This window comes from Pezoporus flaviventris, unplaced genomic scaffold (genome assembly GCF_033815535.1).
Source record: "Pezoporus flaviventris isolate CSIRO_AGI_PZ_B2104156 unplaced genomic scaffold, CSIRO_AGI_Pfla_v1 ptg000023l, whole genome shotgun sequence".
NCBI lineage: Eukaryota > Metazoa > Chordata > Aves > Psittaciformes > Psittacidae > Pezoporus > Pezoporus flaviventris.
In genome coordinates, this window is record NW_026892571.1 from 10,981,123 (window position 1) to 11,006,669 (window position 25,547).

The following is a 25,547-nucleotide window of genomic DNA, read 5'->3' on the forward strand; positions in this document are numbered from 1 at the left end:
AGCCCGCACCTGCCCGGCCGCCAATCAGAGCCCGTCTTGCGGCAAGAAGGGGCGGGGCTTGGGCGCTCCACCTTCTGCGAAGCTCCCGTCGGTCTTTGCGTATGGCTCCGCCCTGCCTCACCTCGGGCGGAGCGAGCAAGATGGCGGCGGGGCCGGGCAGTGAGTGTGGGGTCTGTCGGGAGATGCGGTGGTGGAGCGACGGCGGCGGGGCTGGGGCGGGAACGGGGCAACGGAACGGCCCGAGGGGAACCGAGCGGGAGGGGCGGTGCTAACGGTGGTGCGAAAGGAGGGGGCCAACGGACCCGGGAGGGGTGGGGCTGTGGCTCGGGAGGGGCGGGCCGGACCGGACCGGACGTCTGGGGTCGGCTGCGCCGCTAAGTCCATCCCTTCCCGGCAGAGCACAAGCTGCTGAGCGCCGGCCCTACCGAGCCTTGGTCCATCCGCGAGAAGCTCTGCCTGGCCTCGTCCGTCATGAGAAGCGGAGACCAGAACTGGTAAGCGGGTGGTGAGGACGGTGGCCCGCTGTGCCGCTGTGTATGCGTGGATATGGCATTCCTGGGATTGTGTGGGGTGCCCTAGCGTGGCTTTACACTGTGCTGGTTCTTTGCCTGACAGCTTAGTTCTTACGCTTGTGCTTTCTGTTCAAAACAAAGATGGGGGCATTAAAGGTGAAAGTATTAGGAGCATACCTGGACAGTGTTTTTGCTTCTTTTATAACCCCTGCATAAAAACAGAAGTGTGTTAAACAGAGCAAAGAATGAATACTGGTAGAGGTTGCACAGAGCAGCTGTGGCGGCCCCATCCCTGGCAGTGTTCAAGACCAGGTTGGATGGGGCTTGGAGCAGCTTGGTCTAGTGGAAGGTGTCCCTGCAGTGGCAGGGCTTTGGAACTGGAGGAGCTTTAAGGTCCCTTCCAACACAAACCATTCTGTGATTCAGTGTTCATAAATTGGAAGAAGTGAGTTGTGGTCAAGAAGAATATTTTGTAACAGATTTTTGTACACAGCATTTGAACATGGAGCTCTGGTTTGCTGCCTTTTTGCTTCACCAGGGTAAGGTTTTTGTGAAACATAGTGGTGTCATCAGAAGCTAGAAACTTGCTTTTCAAAGCAAGGGAGTGAAACTGTTGTTTATGTGGAGCAAGCAAATATTCTTGAGTCCAAGGGCTGTACTTGAATAATTTCTAAACATAACAACTCCTTAGCAAGTTCATTGTATTCATAAATCCTAGGGCTATTCAGTGATGAATAAATAAATAAATAATGGCTATTCAGTCATTGAATGCCAATGAATGTCAAAACGGGTCAGGGTGTTTTCTCTGCATGTTGGCTGGGGAAGAAAGTAAGTTGACAGTGATTTGCCATTTCTGTCCTGTAGGGTCTCAGTCAGCAGAGCTATCAAACCTTTTGCAGAGCCAGGACGCCCACCTGACTGGTTTTCTCAAAAGGTAAGGTACTGACATTTGGATCTTGGAAAAGGTGAATTCTGCATGGGATAGTTAATACAGCTGCCCAAAAAAATGCATTTCTTACTTAAAAAAAAAAAGAAAGCAAAATTATTTAAAAACAAAAACACAAAACCCCCAAAATGTTGCTTGCATCATGTTAAATACTTTTTCCTATTTCTGAAATGAAATCTGAGCTTACAGTGCAGTTAGATAAAGTTAAGGAAAAGACAAGAATGATCAAAGACGTGAAACAGCTTTCTTGTAAGGGATGGCTAAGTAAGGTAGAATCCCTTATGTAAGATGATGTTGCAGGAATATGACAGATGCCTGGACAGTCAGAAGTGGCGTGTTGAGGATCAGTAAGAATTAATAAAGTTTTTTATAGTAAAGATTTAGAGGCTATCAGGAGACTACTAGGAGGCAGGTTTGAAGCAAACCTAAAGAGATTGTTCTTCAGCAGGCATGTAATTAAGCTGTGGAATTCCTTGCCCCAGGAATTTGTGGATGCCCGTGTATTTTGATGTTTGGTATCCTGTTGTTTGGGCAAGCACCTGGAATTTTTGTTGCATAAAGAACTAAGGGAGGAGAAGTTTGGTGGTTTAGGTTGCTAACTGTTCCTTTTAAACTGTGAAGATGGCCTTGATAGAATTATTTGTCTTCTCCAGTAAAACATTTTTGGTTCACATTCACGGACAGAAACGTTGTAACAGCTACAGCTTCCCTAGTCATGCTTGCTTTGATTTCTAAACTGTTAGATGGGAGCATCTGTTCTTTAACTTTGTTTTGAAGATCAGCCTGGGCAGTGCTGGAGTAAGAGAGTGAATACGCTTCCTCACTTTGAGCTACGCTTCCTCACTTTGAGCTACGCTAAATTATAGCCTAGGGGAGACTCTGGAGAGCACTGTCACATGCCTTCATAAAGTGTTAAACCACTGAAGAAGGAGGAGTATGTGCCCTTAGGGTTTGTTGATAGGTGTTTGCCGCAGCTGACTCTTTAGTGTCCTCTGACTTTCTTTGTTTTTTCTTAGCACTGTGCATCTCAGTATTCAGAGCTCTTGGAGACTACAGAGACCCCCAAGTAAGTATAAAGTCTGGCACGAGTGCAGTCTGCAGCAGTTTGGGGTAGACTTGTCAGTTCTTATAGCAAAGCACGTGGTAGTGCTCCTCCCAAAAGGAGTGTAAAGCGACAAGGAGATGCAGTCACAACTGGCATGGGTAGGATTCAGGATATGGCAGATGGGAAGGATTAACAAGCCCAAGATGTTCCTCAGAAGATGCTTCCTGTATCTTTGTCTTGTCTCCTCTTTTCTTCATAAGTATTTCAGTATTATGTGGTTTGAAAACTGTGTCCTTGTTAGTGTCTTCCATATGGCCCTGCTGTTGTTCCAGTACATGGCCGGAAAACTGGGGCCTCTCTGCCACAGCTGAGTCAGTCACAGCGTGCGTTTGTGGACTTATGCAGAAAAAAGGAAACATTTATTTGTCTGGAATAAAACTCTACATGTTAGTCTTACTGATCAGAAGCTTTGCACATAAAATCACCACTCAGAATAGAGGTAGAAAAGACAGCAGGAGTGGGAAGAGGAAATGGTTTTTAATATGTCTCTGTTTTGCAGTAGTTTCTTACAGTTTTCTTACCAATGCTATCCCTACAGCTTTATGGTCTCAGATGTTTCTTACTCCTAACTCCAGGAGTTTTGTTTTGGGACTTCACATCAAATTAAATCAAATGCAGGATGTTTAAAAGTGGTATTTGTTTGTGGTAGTGCTGAATGATCTTCAGCACTAGAATTGCAAAGACAAAAGGACTGACTTATTGAGGGTCAAAAAATAGGTGTTTCTTCACGGGTAGAAAGAAACTTTTCTGAAGCGGAATGATTGATTTTTTTGCACGTTGAGAATATGCAGTGGTTTTGCGTCTTTGATCTATTCCTGAAATCTCTAACACTGGACACATTGAAGAATTAGGGTGGGGGGTTTTCAGAAGAGATTGTTTAAACATTGAGCTTTCCAACGTCATTTAAGGCAAATTGGAAGAGGTGGATTTTTTTGTGTGCATGTGTCAGGAAGGACAGGCAGCAGCCACTTATGAAAGGAGGTTTTCTGTATTTCATGTCTGAACTGGTTTTGGTTTTCTCTTACTCTAGGAGAAAACGTGGTGAGAAGGGGGAAGTTGTGGAAACTGTGGAAGATGTTATTGTGAGGAAATTGACTGCAGAACGAGTTGAGGAGTTGAAGAAAATCATTAAAGAAACACAGGAAAAGTACAGGTATGTGGCAGAGGAGTTGAGCTGCAGTGCATCCAAGAGCCCTGTTTTGGAAAAGTTGCCTAAGTGGGATGGTGCTTGGGATGAAAATGCCACTTAGGGTGTATTGTTCAGTGATAAGTAAGATTTCCCGATTACAGGCAACTCAAGAGGGATGCAGAGCTGATCCAGGCTGGACACATGGATAACAGACTGGAGGAGCTATGCAATGAAATTATGATGTGAGTTACTTAATTATTTCCATGTTACGCTTTCTTCTGAGTTTATAGTTCTCTGACACTGTTAGCTGTCTCTTGCTCCGTATACTTTGGATTAAGAGAAATGGGGCAGCTGGGCTGATGCTTTGGCCTCTGAGGGTGGACTTAGATTAGCCTGGAGGGCACCAAGTTGTGTGGAGCATGGTTTGAAATGTATCAATACAGAGCTTGCTGGTGGCTTGCAGCATCATGCGTGCCTCCTCCATTTTGATAATCAGCTGGCAGTGAAATTTTCTGCCGACTGTGTTGTTCTCTGACTGGCCTCTGACTCTGCTTTCCTCCTCAGAGGAATTGAGCCTGAGACCACAGAGGCAGCTCATTGTTGTCTGGAGATAATGGGGTGGGGTTCAAAAAGCTTGTTGCAGAAGAGGAACTAAGGGGAAGTGGGATGCTCTGTGACAGTAGGCTTTGGTTCTGTATGCAGAAAGAAAAAACTGGAGGAGGAGGAGGCAGAAGTCAAGAGGAAGGCTACAGATGCTGCTTATCAGGGTAAGCACTTTTCCCCAGAAAGGGATGCATATATTCATAAGAGCATTTGGGAAATATTTAAATCTTGTTAAGACCTGTTGGGAGGAATTCCTTGACCCTGGAGTTGGAGAGAAAGATTGTATTTTCTTTCCAGATCCACATTTGTAGCAAGGCAAAATGCAGAGACATTTGAGAAAGGAGCAAGTTCTGTAGAAAAGGTATACCTTAGAGAAAGCGGGACTAGCAATGAGCTTTGTGAGTGTCAGGCTTTTTACCCCTTCAGTTTTCCCTATAGTTTTACTATTGTCTGAAGAGAAAAGGAAGACAGATTTGTTCTGAATATTTAATTAATTTATAGCTCATGGGGCAGTTCAGTGAACTAACCTGTCTGTGGTGTGGTGCAAGAAATTCCCACAGTACAGATTGTCTTCCTGGGGTTCTTTAAGATGAAGTCAGAGGTTAACTCTTAGGGACTGTCCAAGTTGGTGTCATGGAATCTCACTGTTCTTTTCTATTCTCTTCCAGCTCGTCAGGCCATTAAGAATCCACAACGACGGTTGACGAGTGTGATGGTTCGCTCCCCTGCAGGCTCAACCTCCCCAGGGGGAGACTATGCTCTGGGAGATCTGTCTCAGCCTGCTGTGGATGAGGCCAGTCCAGGGGTAAGGATCCTTCTCAAAGTAAGAGAGAAAGACCAGTCTGGGACATAGAGCTCTGCATCCATTATGGAGAAGGAGCCTGTGGAGACGCCCTTGCCTTGTTCTGCAGACTTTTTGCTGTGGTAGTGCTGTAGTGTGGTTGATGTACACTGCTGCTACGTGCCCTCTTCCATGTCTGTGATGATCAGGTGCCTGGATCAAAGGCTGTGTTAGGGGCATCAGTGGGTTGGCCAGGCAGTCTTCAGTGTGCCTGGGAAGTGGCACTACAGGGCAGGGAAAGGGTGAAAGCATATGCCTGGAGTAGGTGCAGTGAGTGAATGGAGTAGGTGTCTGTGGTGTGCTGGATCAATGCTCTAGGGGGAAGGAGCAAGTGGGGCTAGTCCGTGTGGTGGAGTGTGGCTTTGAACAGTGTGGTTTTTCTCTTTCTCAGGTCACTCCAGGGACATTGCCCAGCACCCCAGTTGCCTCCTTCATTGGAATCCCTGACACCCCTCCAGGCTCTGCTCCCCTGGATGCCCCCATGACCCCAGTCACTGATGATTCACCCCAGAAAAAGATGCTAGGACAAAAAGCAACTCCGCCTCCTTCCCCTCTGCTCTCAGAGCTGCTGAAGAAGGGCAGTCTCCTGCCCACAAGCCCCAGGCTGGTATGGAGCTCTCTGCTCATATATGCAAAGGCTTTTTTTAAAGCGTACAGGTTTTTTGTGAGAGTCCCAACAGAAGTGATAGGTGAGCAATAGAATTATTCCTGTGAGCCACAGAGTGGGACCCTTTCCCAGCAGTGCTATAGTTCAGGACTGCAGGGAGCATTCAGCACGTGGGACTGGCTGTCTCCCTCAGTTGTAAGGAGTTGGAGTTGCAGGCTTTGCTAGAGGAAATCCTTCTCCCCAGGGGAGGAAGGATGTTAGTCAGCATCATCCCAGTCAGCCTCCGTGGAGGTGTTCTTGATTTCTACTTTGGGCTGGGCTCACAGTTCTTTTACATCTTGGCCTAAAATTGAGTTTCAGTATCTGTAATGGATCTTAGCATAGGAGTAGGGAGTCCTTTAATGGAGTTCATGACTAACATTGAAGTGCTTCAGTTTTCTCCTAATTGTAGACAGTTACTAAAATCACTGTGATGACAGCCCACTTCTCCTGTTAGTGACTCTGGAAATCTTATGAGGGTGACCATTGCTGACCCTGTTCAGATCCCAGTCTGAAAAGAACAGCCATCAGCCTGCCCATGGCATGGGTTCCTTATGTTAGTGTTTGTGTGATGGAAAAGGTGTATTGCTGTTGACTTCCTTTTTTAAATAGTCAGATTTGGGGTATTTTCTATTTGTTTGAGTAAATATTCATGGGTTGTATGTTTTCATGGTGCAATGTAACATAGGGTACAGCAAGGAAGGGCTGTGGAAGACTGGGTTTTCTTTGTAAACCATCTGTTTTCTTTTAAGCAGATGGCTTGTATCTGCTTCAAGGTCCATCATAGGTTTACTGTATGACATTGATAGAGTTACTTTCCACTTTGGTGCTTCAGTTTCCCTCAACTCAAAATAAGGTATAATTCCATGCCATCTAAGGGGATAGAGAGACTGGTATCTGTAGAGGATTGTGAGGTCCTTGAACAGAGGAACTAAGGTAGAGCAGATGATGTATTTGGCCTAACTTCAAAGGAGGGTGGCAGTGCAGCTGTATTGTAGCTGGAGAAGAACAACTAATTTCAGACTTTCATGTTGATCACTTGCTTGGGGGCCTCAGGCAGGGACTAGACTGGACAAAGTGCAGGAGAAATGCTGCAGATAATGGACATATTTGTGGAGGTGCATATATGGCAGAGAATCACTGATGTGATGGTGATCTCCAGGATTTTCAGTTCTGTCCTCCTTTGGCAGGTTGGTGAAAATGAAATGGCAGTGGCTTCTGGACATTTGAACAGCTCAGGAGTCCTGCTGGAGGTAGGAGGTGTCCTCCCAGTGCTGCACAGTGGGGAAATGCAGTCGGCACCTGGTGCTGTCCCTGCATCTCCTGCTGCTTCAGGTAACTTGGGACTCTCCCTGTACACTTCTCCCTTCAGATGTACCTTCAGACTGTTCTATGTCTATGTCAGTTCTCTTTGGATAGAGATGAAGGACATCTAGCCTGGCTGGTTTGGGGGCTTTATGAGTTGTATTGCTATTTCTGTACTCCCATCCCTCTCACCCCTACTGTTTTTAAGAACTTCCTTATGCTTGCAGGAGAAAGAGTGCCTTGATCTAAAATCAGTGAACAATTGGACTTGATTTGATCCTAGTCCATGAAGTCTAGTTTTCTGGGTTTGACACTGGCTAATACTGGGCATTTCAGTGTAGAAAGAAAGGGCTAAATGACAGGGAGTTGTGTGAGGGGGGAAAAATGTGTCAAACTGCAGCTCCCTATGAACCTGGAGAACTTGTATCCTACCTCTGCTTTAACTTAGAGGCCTGTTGAGGATTAGACCACAGTGGGCTGTGAACTCCAGAGTAAGTTGCACGGAGAGCAGGGTGAGAGGGACAGTGCAAGAGTCCTTGTATAGAGCCTTTTCAGAATAACCTGCCTAAGGTGAAGGTTCTCAGCTCGTGCTAACCAGTGGTTTAATCACATTGTCTGCAACTGAGCATTTATGCCATTTATTCATATATAATTCCATATGAATAATATCACTTTCCTCATCCACTTCTGTTCTTCGAGACCCATTAATTTGGTCCAGACAGTTTGGTAAATTCAGACTGGAGGTTACTGTGAAGATGAGTGGCAACCTTTGATACAAGAGGAATTCTCCAGGAAAGACCTGCAGAGAGATCCCCTCTGCTCCCTTCCAGCTCCTGTGATGACCATTTGTCTTGGCTCACCTTATGTGGCTCTCTCAGCACTGTTTTTCAGATTTCCTGTAATTGTATTGGGATGAGCCTTTGGAAGGGCATCTCTCTGCATGTGTGGCTTAGCCTCTGCAGCCCTTATATTGAACGCAGTGTCCCATAGTCTGCATGGTTGTCTCAGACTGCACACACAAAGGAGTTGTGCATTTTGGGGTGCAGGTTCTCCGTATGGTTTTGGGGACCATTTGTAGGTACCTGTCAGTGTCTTTTTCGCAGAAGAAGCCACCAGACAGTGAAGAGACCAGTGGTGTCTTTGTGGACTTGAGTGGTGGCTGCTTCTTGCTCATGTGCTTTTTCCCTTCTACTTTCTGTTAGGTGCTCCTACGCTTTCCCGGCTTTTAGAAGCTGGTCCTGCACAGTTCACCTCACCTCTTGCTTCCTTCTCCGCTGTTGCCAGCGAACCTCCAGCTAAGCTCCTGCCACCCCCAGTAGAGCCTGTGTCCCAGGCTACAATTGTCATGATGCCCACGCTGTCAGCACCATCTGTTGTGCCACCAGCTGCAGCTCCAGAAGGCGTAGCCACAGGTGCGTTCCTGAACTACGCATTCATAGATCCTGCACTGCTGGGAAGCAGAACTTCCTTGGGATCAGCACCCAGCAAGATCTCAGCTGGCCTTTTACCACCCTGGACTCACCAACCTTTCAGCTGGAGTAAACAGATGGTTTTAAACAAGATTTGCTTGGGAGGGGAGGAGGGGAAGGGTGTTAATGGTGTGTTGCTGTATTGTGGTTCAAGGGCTGGAATCTCACTTTGTTTCTATTGTGGGAAAGCAAACCCCTGTTTTTCTATTATTTTTCTAAGCCATGCTGTTGTGGGTAAACCTAGGATACTTGTGGTTAGTCTTATCCACTGCAGTGTTTATTTATGTGGGCTTGACTTCTTCAGATCTGTCTCTGATTGACAACTTTCATCCGTGTGCAGTGAGCCAGCCAGAAGCCTGTGTTTCTATGGAGGCAGTGTCTGATACCCACACTGTGACAGTGTCCATGGACAGCAGTGAAATATCGATGATCATTGATTCCATCAAGAAAGAGTGCCTGGGTTCTGGGGCTGGTGGTACTGCAGGGTCTTCCAAAGATCACTGCATGGATGGGAAAGAAGACCTGGATTTAGCTGAGAAAATGGATATTGCAGTGTCCTATACAGGGGAAGAGCTGGACTTCGATACAGTTGGAAATATTATAGCCATCATTGAGGACAAGGTAAGCAGGCAAAGCAGAATGACAGCACCTTTTGCTCCACATCCAGTTAGGTTAATGTCAAGTGATTACTGTTTACCAATTTGATTAGTTTAGACCAGCAAGAAAATAACTATTGCAAAATGCACAGTCTCACCATCATTGTGCAGATCAGTAGGAAACGGCTCTGTGACACTACTGTGTCTGCTGCTAGTCTACTACATTTAGCCTGGTGCTCCTCTTCAAAGCGCAGAAAGAGATCTCTTACTTCCTCATGTTGGGTAGGGTTTGGGTTATGACCCTGGCAGACAAATGAGCACTGCTTGCAGCACACTCTCCAGAACTGCTGTATTTCTGAAACTGGAGCTCCACAGGGATTGATAAGAGTCTGGCTGTGAAAGGCAGCTTTGTAAACCTGGTACACCAGGTTTTCCACAATTGTCTCATTACCAAATAACATAAACTCTTTTTTTTTTTTAATCTCTTTTTCTGACCTTGGCCTGCATTGCTCTGTGTTTTGGCAATAAAGGTAGACGACCACCCTGAAGTCCTGGATGCAGCAGTTGTAGAAGCTGCTCTGTCTTCTTTCTGTGAAGATACAGATGACCCTCAGACCCTGCCTGGCCCATGGGAGCACTCAATTCGTCAGGAGCATGAGAAACAGGCCCAGATACCCCAAGTGTCTGTGACTGTGAAGCAAGAGAGACTGGAGTGTGAGGAGGCAGAGGCAAAGGGAATTCGAGACCTAATGGGCATTGGTGATCTGGGATCAGAAATAAAGACAGAACCTGCAGAGCAGGAGCAGAATCAGCTGGGCTCTGAGGAAACCATAGCAGCAACTGCAAGAGTGACAGAAACACCAGAGCTTCGAAGTCAAGAGACAGAAGAAGATCAAAGAGCAGCTGTAACAGTAGGAGAGACTTCTGAAATCGAGATAGAATCAACCAAGGGAGAAGACATGGTGCACAATACAGTGAAGGCAGAGGTATGTGGGCAGAAAGGCTGTCTGGAACTGGTGTGGGGAAAGAAAGGAGAAGTTGTGGTAGGTAGGAGAGAAGTTTAGAGGAAGGATGACTGTTGGGTTGAAGGTATCCCTTCAATGAATGTGACTGATTGTTCTCTTGGGAGTCATGCTGCTGATCTGTTCGATCTGCAGAGAAACTCTCTGCTTTAGGCAGTACCTTTGTGTATCTCCCCCCGCCCATGTGCAGAATTGCTGTTGGGAAGGTGCTCAGTGAACTTCATTTTGCCTTGAGTTAGGTTAGAGTGAGTGAGATGTGCCCACACCTTCACTGAAGTAAGCTGACACAAACATCTAGATTTGTGCATTTCTCTTCCCTCCAGACCCCACCTGATGATGATTCATCCCCTCCACAAGTCCCAAATGTGAGTGAAGACTCCTCACAGGCTGATGTTCAGCACAAATTTGAGCTGTCAGGTAACTTAATTCAGCTAGGAAATCTTTTACATGCAACATTATTAGCTGGATAGTTGTCAGTGATCTGGTTCAGGTCTTTTGGGGAGGAGGGAGAAAAGATACGTGTAGGAACAGTATTAATTACTGCAGGACAGTAGGTATTGGTGCAGGAGCTTTTGTAGGAAAGACTGCTTTGGAGAATCAACCTTTCTGCTTTTCTTTCATTCACAGAGTCAATGAAGGAGGAGGCCCAAGCCCTGTTTAGGAGTCAGATGAAGGTAATTCTCAATTGGTCGTAGTCATCTTGAGTGTATTAGTAACATCTTACTACTACTGCTTCCTTTCTCCCATCTGCTGAAAAGCAAAGCTTATGTTCCACTTTCTGCACTGAGAAGTGGGCAGTTTGCAGTTGGAGCTAAAGGGGAGCTTGCTTCAGGCACTGTGAAGCTCTGTGTGTGTTTCTGTGTCTGCGGGGGGAGGCAGGGCAGGGTAGAGTGACTGGGATTTTGGCAAAGTGCCTGTACAGCTGTCAGCAGCATAGCAAGAAAATCACTGCTGAACCATAGTTGCTTTGGAGGCTCTCGGTTGCTGCCATAGCTGGCTGTGCAGACTCATGAACTTTGTGTTTCAGGATGGGCAGGGTGAAGAGGATGATGAGGATGGTGCCAGTGAGGCTGCCAGTTTGGAGGAGCCCAAAGAAGAAGATCAGGGTGAGGGATATCTGTCAGAGATGGATAACGAACCCCCCGTGAGCGAGAGTGATGATGGCTTCAGTGTCCATAATGCACCTTTACAGTCTCACACGCTAGCTGACTCCATCCCCAGCAGCCCAGCCTCCTCGCAGTTGTAAGTATCAGTGAAGCTCTCAGGTACACAAGTGAAATCCCACATTATTTTGTGGGAGGAACATAGAATTCACAATTCTGTTTTGCTGGCTGAGCAGCTCTAGAGGGGGAATTTGTTGATGATTTGTTTGGGTCTCTGCTTGCAAGTGCGCAGGCAGCACTGTAGCACCAGGTCCCATGGATTAGTGTAGGCATGTCAAAGGCAAAACAAACCATAAGGTGTCTGCTGTGAGGTAGTGTGCAGACTCCTGAAGGAAGTTCTATTCTTTTCTTCCCAGCTCAGTGTGTAGTGAAGACCAGGAAGCAATACAGGCCCAGAAGATTTGGAAGAAAGCCATCATGCTAGTTTGGAGAGCAGCAGCTAATCACAGGTGGGTTTGATATCTGGAGAACCAGCAGAAAGAAGTGACTAATCCTGGACAAGTTTCCACTCTTCCTTCTTGGAGGCTCACTGGGTTATGATGAATCATCCTGTTAGCACACAAATAAACGTGAGAGCATAAACCCAAGATTTACCAGCAAGGAGGACACTAAGTGAACTCCTTCTTTCTGCAGGTACGCCAATGTCTTCCTGCAGCCTGTAACTGATGATATAGCACCAGGCTACCACAGTATTGTGCAGAGGTGAGTCTCAGCACTCTTCCCATCATTTGAACTCTGTGTATTTGCACATTTGTGTAAGGATTTCTGGCAGGAACAATGTAGCTTTAGTTGCCATGCAACTGCAAAACTTGGAAGGTTATTTTTTTCTGGCATGATTCAGTCAGAAGCAGGTTTCCCCAAGAAAAGGGTTGTCTTCAGTAACAGACAGATATCTTTACACAGCCCTATCTTTGAACAACGCACACTGGCTTACACATATTTTTTTTATCTGTAAGGTGGTACGTGACTGATCTGCTTTTCCAGTTTCTGTCCAAGGGTAGGAATTCCAGAGACCTATCTTCTTTAATGAGCATTTTTACTGCCCCAGATAGCAGACTCTTCTGGAAGAATTACTAGAATCTCCTCCTGTCCCCCAAAATATCTCCTAAACAATTCAGTGGCTGCAGCTCTAGCTCCTTAATGTCTCTTTCATTGATGCCTGGAGAAGGCAAATGCCTCTCTGAGGCATCTGTTGGGGTGTTTTTACCATTCATAATAACTGCTGGACAGCTTGGGTCCTCTGGCCCCAGGGCCTTGGAATTCAGGAACACAGTCTGTGCGTGGGGAAACCTGTTTGGCTAAATTAAATAGGTGGTCTAAGTAGACGTGGTACTGTCTGCAAGAGAGTGAGTAAAGAGATATTTCTGTTGCTGTTTCTGACTGCATTTCTTTCATAGGCCAATGGATTTATCTACCATCAAAAAGAACATTGAGAATGGGCTGATACGAACCACAGCTGAATTCCAGCGTGACATTATGCTGATGTTTCAAAATGCAGTTATGTACAACAGCTCTGACCATGATGTGTACCACATGGCTGTGGAGATGCAGCGAGATGTCCTGGAGCAGATCCAGGTAAAGTGCATCTGCCTTAGCCCATATGTATGGGAAAGACTTTTGTAACACCACAGCTATGCTCATAGTGTCTCTGACTGAAGCAGTCTCATCTTTCTCTGCACCTCTCTTGTGCTAGCTCAGGTGTTTGGTGAACTAGATTGTAGGTAAGTTAGATGTAACACAGCAGAATTTCTTTTAAGGTTCAGCCCAGACCAATTTCAAATCTAATTTCCTTCAGGGAAATGCTTAGGCCAGCAAGAACCAGGGTGTGGTTGAGGAACAGAAACAGGCTACGAGAACAGTGAATGACAAGGGACGCGATTGCTTCTGGTGGCTGTGCTGGTTTATGCTGGTATAAAGTGTACATGAAACTGTGTCCTGTGAATATATGCCATTTAAAATGGCTTATGAAGTAGAGTGTCCCAGCTTGTAGTGCTAACACAGTTTGAACTGGGGTTTTAGAGCTCCTCAGGACTTGTGGCTTCTCAGGTAATTGCAGAAACTTATTCTGAGTAGCAGACAAGGAACTGAAACTGCCTCTAACCCAGTCATTCCCAAACTGTGATTTGTGATAGTTAACTGACACTCACTAACTGAGCTTGTTTTGACTTGAGTATCTTAACAAAGTGTGGTTTTCTTGCAGCAATTTCTGGCCACACAACTGATCATGCAAACATCAGAGTCAGGGATCAGTGCAAAGAGCCTACGTGGGCGCGACTCCACTCGTAAGCAGGATGCTTCAGAGAAGGTGAGGATGCTTCACCCTGTGGAAGGGCACTTGGGATCTTTTGAAGAAACCCAAAATACTGCATGAAGTTTCCATACCAAAGGGAGAGAATGTTTTTGAGATTGCAGTGGCTCCAGCATCTTCACGCAAATAAGTTTTTCTTTAAATGTGTCCATTGATGAGATTTCAGCTCTGGAGCTGTACATCATCCCAGAGGCACATCTCATGAGTTTTTTCTGTAATCCAAATAGTTCCATTCCCTGTTTTTAAAAACAGGTGATGAAAACTGTAGGGAAATAAACAGAGTATTGGAAGAGGCATAATACGGCAGGATGGTGAAGGTGTAGAGAATTGGAAGAGTAGCCTCTGCCCTGTCCTTCACTTCACAGTCAGATTTTTAGAACCAGGGAATCGTTCTGCTCTGGTTTGCTGTGTAAAACGCACCAGAGAACCTTTGACTTCCACAATGATCTAAACAACAGCAATCTAGGTTTGCTTGTTGGGTTTTTTTTTCTTCTGTAAAGACACATTGAAACGATTAAGTGATCTCAAGTGCTGTCAGCTAGTGCATGTAGCATTGCGATAGCAAGGACTGCCTGCTTAGTTCTAGTGGCAACTGCAAAATGCAGAGATTGTTTGGTAGACTAGGCCTTGCCATGAACGAGGGAATATCCCTTTCCTAGCATTCTGACTCTCGCAGTATCCCTCTTTTGTGCATTTTTATGTTCCTGCTGCATAAAACTGACGCCATGCGGGAAGGGGAATGGGGCACGTGTTTCTCTATGCTGTTGTGTGGGCTCAGTGCTTCTGTGGTGTGTGCATTTCCATATCTGATAAGTCCTTCTGTTTGGCCTTTTAACAGGACAGTGTCCCAATGGGCTCTCCTGCCTTCCTTCTCTCTCTCTTTGTAAGTATTGAAAGGCTGCAGCAGGTACTGCAGTACTGCTGGCAGTGTGCTCTGCTCTTTGGGTGATTGCTGCACTGTCACAGCATCCTTAGCATTGCAGCGGTGTGTGTTTAACTTAGGGGTTGTACAACTGGAATCATTAGAGAAGAAATATCTTGGTCCCTTTCTCAGCATGGGTGAGTGGGAGGGGCTTCAGTCTTCTGGTTCCAGGTGTTCTCGTTTTGTCATCTGCCTTTGCTTTCTTCCACAACTTCTCTCCTGCTTTCTTTCCATGTAAGTGGGAAGACAGACCAAGTGGTGCACTACTGTAGTTCCTACATCTCTTATGCTTATACAGCTGCCCCTTCTGCACGTTCGAGACAGTACAAAAGGTCTTGGGGAAAGTGAGGAGTCATCTGTGTACTCCTTTATCAATCATGGTCCAGAAAGCAAATAAGATACTCTGCAGAAATATCTTGCTCTGTGCCTGTGGTGATCTGAAAGTGTTTGGAAAAATATTCCCTCCAGGAAACTCCAAGTCTCTGAGTTGTGGGGAGGAGAGAGGGGAGGAAGATGGAGAGTTGGTTTTTTCTCGCGCGTATGTCTAAAGACAGAGGAGTACTCCAGGAGAGTCAGCATGTCAGCCAGAGAGAGAGGGCAGCGGATCAAAGGAAGCTCTCAGCTCGCCTCCTGCTCATGGAAAGGAGCTGTGCGGAGAAACTAGGGAGAAACTAGGGAGCCAGGGTCACTCAACTGGAGGAGCACTTCCCATAGGGATCAGCAGCTGATAAGGTAGGTTAGTCAGCAGTTTCCTCTTCCCATCTTAAGAGCCAAGCTAGCACCTACTGCTTAGGAGAAAGCCTGCACTGTACAGGCTCAAAAAGCATCTGTCTGGGTGAGAGCCTTGTGCCTCTCTCTGCCCTGGCTGCCCACAGTGCACAGAGATGCTGCACATCCCAGCACCTGTGCTGTGTCCAGGGTGAACTTTAGGTAGGTCTGCAGGTAGGCTGTCTTAGGACAGCTTCCCTTAGGAAGCTTTCCTGTTTGGAAGGTATGAAAGCTTGTTATCAGATGCGCAGTTCTTTACCTCCCCAAGTGCTGGAGGAAGTGTTCTGTGTTTTGGGTTGCGTAACTCTTGTTTGCCTTGTCACTAGGATGGAGGCACCAGAGGGCGTCGCTGCGCCATTGAGGCAGACATGAAGATGAAGAAATGATGCTGCAGGCAGTCAGAAAACCCCAGCACCTGGCACCCAGAGCTGAAGTGCAAGCAAGACGCTGTTAACAGCTGCTGGAGGAGGAAGAAAAGCTGCAGGTCCATTTCTGGGACCTGGCCCACCTTCTTCGCTTGCCCCTCTGGAAAGCAGTATCTCATCGGAATGTGTAACCCAAAGAAACTTTCCTGGAGGGGAAGACTAGCCCCCCTGCCTGTTTTAGGGCAGTCGTCTTGGGCTTCATCAGTGTTCTGGTGTTAGCTAGCAACTGGTGGCTCGTATGTACTGTAATGTGAAGTGTACAGATTTTTACTAGTGATGTGTAAATGTGTATGTATATTAAAGTCTGGGAACAAATCCAGTGTACAGTGTGCAGTGTACTGAACATCGCAGCGCTCTGCAGTGAGGGGCCCTGGTGTTGTACAAGCGTGCAAACCTGTCTCAAATAACTACAAATATAACTTTCTTCCAGTTATCTTTGTAACAAGCATGGCAGAGCTTTGACATTAGAGACAATCCATCAGTCATGGTATGTTGCGTCATGCTTGGATGGAGGGGAAGCTTCTGTGCTTGAATGTGTGAGAACATGACACTGTGGTGAAGTGGTGGATCTGTCTGTGCAAAGTTAAATCCTACAGTCTTGTCAGAACTTTAAGAGACCAGTGTATTGAAACGTACCTTACATTCTTTCCTAGAGATTTGTTAAAGAGTGAAAATCTGTGATTCCAGCAGCTATAGGCAGGCCAGTACCTGGTTTCACAGTTGATCTCACAATTGAACTGCTTCTCTCTACTGGAAGTTATGGTTCTTTTCCTCAGCAACATGGATGCTTAACTGAGGTTTAAGTTCTCTGTGACAATTCTCAAGTCATTTTCTGCTCATACGACCTCTGAGATGAAACATGCGAATTTTCTGCCGATGTGAACTTCCAGGGGGAGGAAAACCCCCAACATTATCCTTCCTGATCCTTGCAGTAGCTGGGAGTGGACTACACTGTGCAGAATGTATAGGGTGCAGCCTTTTGACATAGGTTGCAGGAACCTGAGTCACTGTGATTCAGACCAGAGGGATTGTTGCCTTACCTTGTAAGAGTTCCTGATTTTCACAAGTTTTGTGTTGGAGTTGGTTGTGTCTGTAGTGTTGAGTCCATGTACAGCTGAGGGTATTTCCACCAAGAATCACTCTACTGATGCGAGAAATGCGGACTCCTTTGGTTTGTTTACTGGTTAATTTTCCTTCACTACTAAAACTGGGACAGACTTCTGATAAGAATTTTTATGTCCTCACTTTCCAGAGATCACAGGTGGTTAATTTCATAGCACAAAAAGTTACAGGGTTCTTTTGGCTTGCATCTATTTTATGGACAAACTTTTTAGTAGTCCTTTTGCAGTAGGACAAAGGGTAGTGGTTTTAAACTGAAAGAGAGCAGATTTAGATTAGATATAGGAAGAAAATCTTTATGATGAGGGCGGTGAGACATTGGCACAAGTTGCCCAGATGTGTTAGGTGCCCCATCCCTGGAAACATTCAAGGCCAGGCTGGATGGGACTCTGAAAAAACAGACCTAGTTAAAGACATTCTTGCTTGTTGCTGGGGGGGGTGGACTGAATGACCTTTAAAGGTTCCCATTTCTGATACTGTGATTCTAAGTAAGATACAATTTTCTGATAGTATGATTCTGTGACCTCTGCACATTTATTTAGTGCAACTTGCTGCTCAAAGCTGGGCCACCTTCAAATTTAGATTGGGTTTCTCAGAGCTTTGTCTAGTCAAGTTCTGAACATCTCCAAGAGTAGAGATTCCCTAACGCCTCCAGACAACTGGTTTCAGTGCTTACCCATCCTCACAGAGTAAACATTCATCCAGTCTGAATTCCCTTTAGTGCAGCTTGTCATCACTGCCCCCTCTCCTTTCACTGTTGGCCACAGAGAAGAGTCTGGCTCCCTCTCTATAACAACTCTGACCCATCTTTGTCCGTGTTGAAAAACTGAGGTTGCAGCACATGGGAGGACCTTTAGTATGCCCACTAGTAACTTGATTTCATTATGGAAAGCATTGCTGTTCATTCCTAGCATTGGTTTCTTCTCTTAACCAGATATTTTTCTCTCAACCTTTTTGCTTGTCCTATAACATTTTAATAATCTCTAATGCCATTTAAGATCTTCAAAATCTAAGAGATTATTTTCTCTACAGAGCCTCATTGCTTCTTTCCCAGTTCATCATCTCACACCCTGACTACTAATTCTATTTTTCCTAATGCTTCATTCTAATCTATCTAGTGCAGAGCTGAGGCTTACTGTGCTGCATCTCCCAACAGCCACCCTGTTACAGGCAGATAAAAGCAACCTTTCTGGTTCTCCTGTGTTGGGGCTAACTTAAGTGACAGGTTACACAGTATAGGCATAGTCATCTTATATTTAAGCTTCTTTAGGATCCATAAGTGAATCTTAATGAGTTTAGTCCCTCCCTTGAGTTGTTCTAAAATCTCCGCCATTGACATTTTAATTAGAAACAGTCTCCCAGACCCATTCCAAATGAAAGTCTCCTGTGATCTCCTCTGTGGCAACTGCTGATAACGATGATTAATATGGTTTTTCCAACTGGCCCTATTTTCCACTGAGATGTTTGGCACTGATCATGCGTCATCCCCACTGATCATCTGGCTGCTCTCTACTTCTGATGTTTTTGATGGGGTTTGTTGTTGGTATTTGCTTTTATGTCTTTAGCAAATTGTTCTTTTTTTTTTCTTTCTTTTTTTTCCCGACTTTATTGTGAATTCTGCATTTCATGTACCAGGGTTCAGGCTTTTATCATTTTTCTTGTTTTGACGTGTACGTTCCTTTTAAAGGCCATCATCTTTATTTCAAACAGCTTCTTGTATCAGCAAGGGTTGCACAGTGCCTGATCTCTCCAAAGCGAACTGAAACTTTCCAATTTGATAATGATTCCTTGCTGGTGACTTACGTAGCCAACATAATTAAGAGCTGTCAGCCAGTTCTTAATTAAGAGCTGAAGTCTGTATCATTTTGTCCTTTTTTTTTTTGGTACAGAATTGGTGTGGAACTAAGCCGTCTGTAATCATTTCGCTCATCCTACTTGTCTTGCACTGATGCTGCTGCTCTGCTCTCTGGCATCTTGAGTCTTCCAGGATTTAGTAAAACTGAACATAAGGCCAAAGAGCTTTTTAATCAATGCTTATGCCCAAGTTCCCTGGGCTTCCTGATTTGAAAATCCTTATCCCTCTCAACTGGAATACAGAAAGATGATGACAAGTGATTGGATTACCCTGGGCTAAGGCTTTTCAGTTCTTAGCTGAGCTGTGGTGTCTGGTTCTGCGTGTGCAGCCAGCTCTGCTGCTGGTGCAGGAAAGCACTTTAGGCATGGGGTTATTCTTCAGATGAAATCACAGTTTGCCAACTCCTTCAGCTGGAAGGTGAGAGCAGGAAATGTTATCTCTTACCTCATCATATTTCATCTGCTTCCGCTGAAGTTAACTTTGAAAGAGGCTTCAGAACAGCCTTTTAGATCCTAGCTCCTAGTTCATAAAATAAGCAAACAAGTTTGTACCACAAGTTATAGCTGTAGCTGTGCTAGCAGCCCTGAGAATGCAAAAGGAAATTGGTGAGAAATGTGCTTGTTCAAAAGTCTGGGAAAATTAGGTTGTACATAATTAAAGCTGTAGAGACACTGCTAATTAATGCATAGAATTCTCCATAGGTACAGCACCCAGCACTGAGTTCAGTGGCAAGATACACATTTTTCTTGCAGTCTTTATTGTTGTTACTGTGACTCTGCAAGCAGTTCCCTGACTTAGAGAACTCATAGTGGACTTATGCAGCAGGAGACACTTAGGCAAGGACTAGTGAACAGAGATGAAATGAAAGGTTTCCTCCTTCTTAAAAGAATGCTTTTATTTTCTGAGCTGTGTAGAACTGTCCCGTCAGCATGTGATTATAATTCTTCTCACTGGGTACACAAGATACCACCATCCAGCTAAATCACATTTGTCACTTTCAAAACAAAGTGCCTGTGGGGTTTGTCATAAGTTATTTCCAGTATAAAATGTTTTTATGTAAAAAGTGTAAATATAAATGGGCAGCAAAGGGAACTTCAGTGAGTTGTCCTTGGAGTCTCTAGGTGTTCACAACTGCCCCAGTTGGCTCTCAGGAGCCACAGCGTGACATGGTTTGAGCTTTCTACTGAATGCCTTTGGCACCTTAAACATGCATCACCCGAGCACAGTAACTCACAGACCCCTGGGCTGGGGGAGAGCACAGCACAGGCACAAGAAAACCTGAAGCTCAGTTGATCTGAAGTGGTGGTTTGTGGTGTAGAACTACAGCCCTACCACATGCTGTGATGTGGGCTCAGGTGCAGGCTGCTCACCTCACAGAGTCCTTCCCATGCTTTGGCTCTCGAGTATGTCAGGACATGAGCTGGGCTTTGCAGTTCTGGATCAGGGTACAAAGACGTTGCTGTCTCTTTATGCTTGTTTGCAGGTGGGACATACCTGGGTGTGGTGCGAGTCTGAGACAGAGTCTCACAGCGAGTCAGAGAAGAACAGTGACTTCCAGTCTCTTCATAGCTGGGATTCAAGCTTGGATCTGGACATGGGGAGCTGGAGGAATACTGAAGAGGTGGCCATGGGGAAGCTAGAGGAGAGCAGCCAAGAGGCAGACTGTGAGCCAGAGTTCAGTGATCCTCTCTGGGAGGATGATAGTGAAGACTACCAAAAGGCAGAGAGTCCATGTGAAGATGACAGTCTTCTCCAGGTCTTCTCAGAGGTAAGACTGTTTGGATGACAAGAAAGTGGGTGGCATCTTCCTGAAAGATGAGGGTTATCAGGGGCTCCACCATCCCTACACACAGGAACAGTCTGGGGGAGGAGCAGATGCCCCAAGTTCACTTGCTCCCTACCCCAAGCCTTAGCCCTTCCTCCCATTTAGAGCTGGCATCACAAAAATACAGTTGCTTTGCTGAAACAGCTCACCTAAAGCACAGAGATGTCACTGAACTCAAACTTCAATAACAACACAGGGCTTCATCAGGAGATATTGCAAGGATTCCTAAAAATGGAAAGGCGTGAGTGAGTGAAAGCAAAAATAGCATCTGTGCTGTTTATTTCTTCTTCCTTTTGCCTTCAGAATTTGAAGCTGTAAATCTCCATGTTGCAGGTAACCCAGATGATGGAACCTCTCTGCATTAGCAGTGCAGAGTCATCACAGACTCGGTGGGCTCACTGTGGCTCTGGGAAGCAGTGTGATGGGGAAGACATAAGGTGCCAGGAAAGAAACACAGGAATAGCAGTCTCGGGAGCAGAGGAAAGTCAGCTACACATCCTGGCAGAAGATGAGAAACGCTTCCCAGGAAGAGAGGTAGGGGTGAGGTGATCCTAAGAGAGCCTCTGGGCCTGGATGAGAGTCAAGAGATAGTAAAGGAAATCAGCTGTAGAAGAGATGGGGAAGTCCCAGGTTCCAAGTGGGGAGATAGGGACACACAGGAGGAATCAGCAGGGAGGGGAATGCAAAAGAAATATATGAGAGGAAGGATGTGGTTTTTAGGTATGGATATGTATCTTTCTGAACAGGAAGCTTGTTGCAAATCAAACCCTCAGATGTGAGTTGGAGGAACTGCTCCTTGGCAGTGTAAAGGTGACTCATGAGAGCTGGCAGTCTGCTCTCAGGTTTGAGGCAAGACTGGAATACTTGCCTTGTTCTAATTGCTGTGTTATGCAGCACACAGCTTGGCTGGTTTCAGGCCCACGTAGCTGTGATAGCAATAACCATCTGCCCCTGAAGACCATCATGTCTTGGAAGCAGGCACTGTCTAGCCTGGGTTTGCATCAGTCCTGTGTCTAGGGGGCTGTGGGCTGCCACCAGCCTGTGAGGTGTTGGTGTTATTCCCAGCAGTTCCCTCACAAGTTTCCCAGTGTTGAAAGCCAGCCACAGCACAGTGTCCACTTTGTTCCTGAGGAGTCTGTTCTCTGCTTCAGATCTGTTGAAGATTCTCAGGTGCCCTTGCACATAATCCCACTTCAGGACTCCAAAAAGCCTCTGCACTCTCTACATTTTATTGGCAAATCACTACAACATCACTCTCCTTCCTGGCTGAGTCTGTTCTGTCATATGCATGTGGGAGTTTGTAAGGAAACAATCCCTTTGCACTGTAAGATTTCCTGTTACCTGTGTCTTGAGCCCGAGGCAATCTTACCTCAGCTCCTTATTGCCCTCTCTGCATCCATGACTCTTCCCAGAAAAGCAGACAGACACAACACTGGGCACCAGTCAGCCCCACGGTGTTTGTGTTTGCCTGAGCTGGTTATGATCCAAGAGGTGAGCTGTTACTGGAATGCACAGTGAATAAGGTTAAGCATCATCCTCCAGTAAAGGAGGGCAAGCTAGCTCCCAGCTGAGACTGGATGCAGTAAAGGGATAAGCAGCAGGCTGGCTTCTAGATAAAGGATTCAGGTGATGGGCTGCCATTTTAGATTTATCTTTTTCCTCTGTGCTCTTCAGGACAAGACTCAAGAGACCTCTGGAGAACAAGTTTTTGGTGAGCCACATCCACAGGAGATGAGTGGTCAGGCCCAGGATCAAGATGATAGTGATAACACCTCTGCAGCCCCTGTGCTGGACTCCACTAGCCCTGCTGACACGCAGCTGTAAGTAGTTTGTTCTGCTCTCTTGAAGGTGCAGCAGAACAGAGTTGTTTCCTTTGTCTCACATGAGAACAAATGTATGACACAGGTCACATCCAGGAAGGTGAGAGAGCCAAGGAGAACAGGAGGGAAGGAGGTAACTTGTGCTGTCACTATGGATCTACCAGCATTCTGGGGCAATGATCCTAAGATGAAGTGAGAAGATTAAGTAAGAGATTAAATGGAAAATACAAGGAAAATTCGTCAAGGGAGCTGAGCCTTGTGTGATCTGAACATCGTGCTTTGTCAAGCAATGTCAAGTCCAGCTTCTAAGACAGCATGACCTTTAGGCAGGTGCAGGTGTGTCAGTCACACACAGGCTCTGACATGTGTGTGATCACCTGAGCTGCCTTTTGAAGGAAAACCATGGGTTTGGGGGGATGAGAAACTAAATAAAAACTCCTCAGTAAAGTTCTGAACTTCAGAGTAGTGTGAGCTTTTCCGTCGAACATGATCCTGCCCTTTAAAGCTGCTCAGCTCAGCTCAGCTCTGGTTTCTACCTATTGCTCTGCATTTTCCTGAATTCAGGATGTTTAGTTGTGCATTCAGATGCAGAATGAACAACTAAATGGTTATCCACCATCTCAAATGGCTTACACCATTTCATCCTGAGAGGCTTCGCACAGCTACAGCAAAGGATCTCTGCAGTTCATTCACCTTAATGTGGTGGGTGCTAACGAACTGCTGCCTCCTACTTTGTCTCCAGTGTGATGATCTGGCAATGCATTCCCTTCCCAGGGTGCAGCTGAGCTGGGAGAACCCCCTGCAGCATCTGCTCTTCAAAAGAACGCTCCTGTCCATCTGGAAGATGATAGCCAGTCACAGGTATGTGGGGGCAAAGGGTTGGATTGACATGGCCCCTGAACACATTGCCCTGAGTTCTGGCTCCTGTGTCACCAAGCCTTGTCCTCCCCTCCACAGCAGCCACCACAGGCTGTCCTCGCAGCAAGAACAGCTGTGTGCAGCAAAGCTGGAGAAAACACTGCATATTTATTTCCTCTGCTTCACATGGTAGAGCCCAGATGTTGCTTCCTACACAGCTGGCACAGCCAACTTTCAGCAAGAGGCTCAGCCTCCTGCCTTGTCGTGTCCTGCCAGCCACCAGATGCTGGCTGTAGCCCTCAGTAAAGAACTTCCTCCTTATATCCAATCTAAACTTCCCCTGTTCAAGTTTTAACCTGTTACCCCTTGTCCTATCACTACAGTCCCTAATGAAGAGTCCCTCCCCAGCATCCTTATAGGCCCCCTTCAGATACTGGAAGCTGCTATGAGGTCTCCACGCAGCCTTCTCTTCTCCAGGCTGAACAGCCCCAACTTTCTCAGCCTGTCTTTATACAGGAGGTGCTCCAGTCCCCTGATCATCCTCGTGGCCCTCCTCCGGACTTGTTCCAACAGTTCCATGTCCTTTTTATGTTGAGGACACCAGAACTGCACACAATACTCCAAGTGAGGTCTCATGAGAACAGAGTTGAGGGTGGTGAGGCACTGGAATAGGTTACCCTGGCGGTGTTTGAGGTTGGACAGAGTCTTGGGTGACATGGTTTAGTGTGAGGTGTCCCTGCCCATGGCAGGGGGTGGAACTAGATGATCTTAAGGTCCTTTCCAACCCTAACTATTCTGTGATTCCCATGGCAAGCAGGGAGAAGCAAGCACTGGCCCATGTGGCAATACTGTCTTTGGTGGAGAAGCAGACAGATCATTCTTTGTGCTTGTCGCTGTAGGTACAGCAGCCCATTCCTGAAGGCGGTGTCAGAGAAACAAGCCCCTGGGTACAGAGATGTGGTAAAGAGGTGAGTTTGTAGAGGAAGTGCTCACTAGTTGATTTCTGTCTGGGTCTTTTGGTCTTCTCTGGTTTCCAAAGGGCCAGTGGCTTCCTTCATCCTTTTCCAGACTTCAGCTGTCACCAGCATCTCCCACTGATTTCTTTTATTAAAACTCCCTTCTGGGTGATTAGAACCTGGAAGCTTGCACTGACTCTGGCACTGAAAGGAGCTCTGCCTGCCCTTTGCTGACTTACTCCAGGCACAACCCATGCAGCTGTGAGCCCTGCCTGAGCAGGGGATCCAGCTTCTGCAGCTCGGCAGCCTCTCCTCCCCATGCTGGAAACATGTGCCTCAGTAGATACTCTCTCCTCATCCACAGCTTGCTCCCCAGGTGTTTTACTGTGAGTGGAGAATTGGGTCACAAGAATATTTCCCAGAGAGATTAAGGACATTTTTCAGAGCTCAGTTACATTCTATTTTGGTCACAGTTGTGCTCTCTGCAGCCATTCATTTTCTCATTCTGTCAAAATAAGAGAAGTAATATTTATTCTCCATCATGTTCCCCTTATCAGCACTGCTATTTTTGCTAGTGGCACCATTCAGTTTTAAGGGGTTTTAATAGATACCTATTTTAGTAGCTTTTCTTTCTCCTGGACTAAAACCTGGGCTTCCTGAAGACTAATTAGAATTGCTCTGCTTGCCTTCCCTGGAGCTCAGCATCAGGGGTTTTTTTAGAGGTGACTGCTAATGACCTGCCAAGTTGACTGGACAGCAAGTGTCACATTGGCTAAACTTACTTTTGTCTGAAAAGCATTTCTGACTTCCCCCTCTTTGTCCTGAGCAATAAAATCGATAGCAAATAGCTGTGCTTTCATGGACATGCTGGAACGAGGACAAGCACTTTCATGCAGAGCCTTAATGCCTGGCCCTGGGCTGCAGTTTAATTTTCCTTCTGTCTTGTAGACCCATGGATTTAACCAGCATAAAGAGAAGACTGTCAAAGGGACAGATTCGGTCCATGGTCCAGTTCCAGCGCGACCTCATGCTCATGTTCCAGAACGCGGTGATGTACAACAGCTTCAACCACCACGTGCACCACATGGCCATAGAGATGCAGCGAGAGGTGTTGGAGCAGCTGCAGATGTTGGGTGAAGCCCTCCTGTGCCCAAAGGACAGGCTGGGGTGGGGGAAAAGGTAACAAGCCATGTCCAAGCCCCATTGGTTTTGGAGCAGTGTTGTCCCCATTGCTCAGGGGGTCTGCTGGTGCTTAGGGGCTGTGCTGACACTGCAGCAAGACTAGTTATCCCCCAGGGGCGGCTTATCCCCCTTTGTTCCCAGGTTGATGGGAAGAGGAACAAAATGGTTTCTA

General features: G+C 46.2%; 1 protein-coding gene across 3 annotated transcripts; it reads left to right on the forward strand.

The window, feature by feature from the left end:
* Positions 1-47: 47 nt before the first annotated feature.
* BRD8 (bromodomain containing 8) lies at positions 48-25,392 on the forward strand. 3 transcript variants are annotated; one of them, XM_061456690.1, is made up of 27 exons: positions 49-159; positions 398-494; positions 1,377-1,446; positions 2,475-2,524; positions 3,594-3,716; positions 3,854-3,934; positions 4,395-4,459; positions 4,964-5,100; positions 5,528-5,743; positions 6,973-7,117; positions 8,290-8,499; positions 8,897-9,177; positions 9,683-10,138; positions 10,498-10,591; positions 10,802-10,848; positions 11,202-11,416; positions 11,694-11,786; positions 11,971-12,039; positions 12,735-12,912; positions 13,538-13,642; positions 14,484-14,528; positions 20,218-20,502; positions 20,893-21,093; positions 22,234-22,379; positions 23,154-23,240; positions 24,137-24,205; positions 25,142-25,392. In XM_061456690.1, the coding sequence occupies exons 1-27, from the start codon at positions 102-104 to the stop codon at positions 25,374-25,376; spliced, it is 3,858 nt and encodes a 1,285-aa protein (XP_061312674.1). In that variant the 5' UTR covers positions 49-101; the 3' UTR covers positions 25,377-25,392. The 3 variants fall into 3 exon arrangements, with proteins under 3 accessions (XP_061312675.1, XP_061312676.1, XP_061312674.1); XM_061456691.1 differs by lacking the exon at positions 8,290-8,499 and having other exon boundaries at positions 48-159; XM_061456692.1 differs by lacking the exon at positions 5,528-5,743 and having other exon boundaries at positions 48-159.
* Positions 25,393-25,547: the final 155 nt, after the last annotated feature.

Bases quoted from the DNA above. Each gene is read 5' to 3' on its own strand.
- BRD8 (XM_061456690.1), top strand. From the start codon at position 102: ATGGCTCCGCCCTGCCTCACCTCGGGCGGAGCGAGCAAGATGGCGGCG. The intron at 495-1,376 runs GTAAGCGGGTGG...TCTGTCCTGTAG, and splicing joins AGAAGCGGAGACCAGAACTG to GGTCTCAGTCAGCAGAGCTA. The intron at 7,118-8,289 runs GTAACTTGGGAC...ACTTTCTGTTAG, and splicing joins TGCATCTCCTGCTGCTTCAG to GTGCTCCTACGCTTTCCCGG.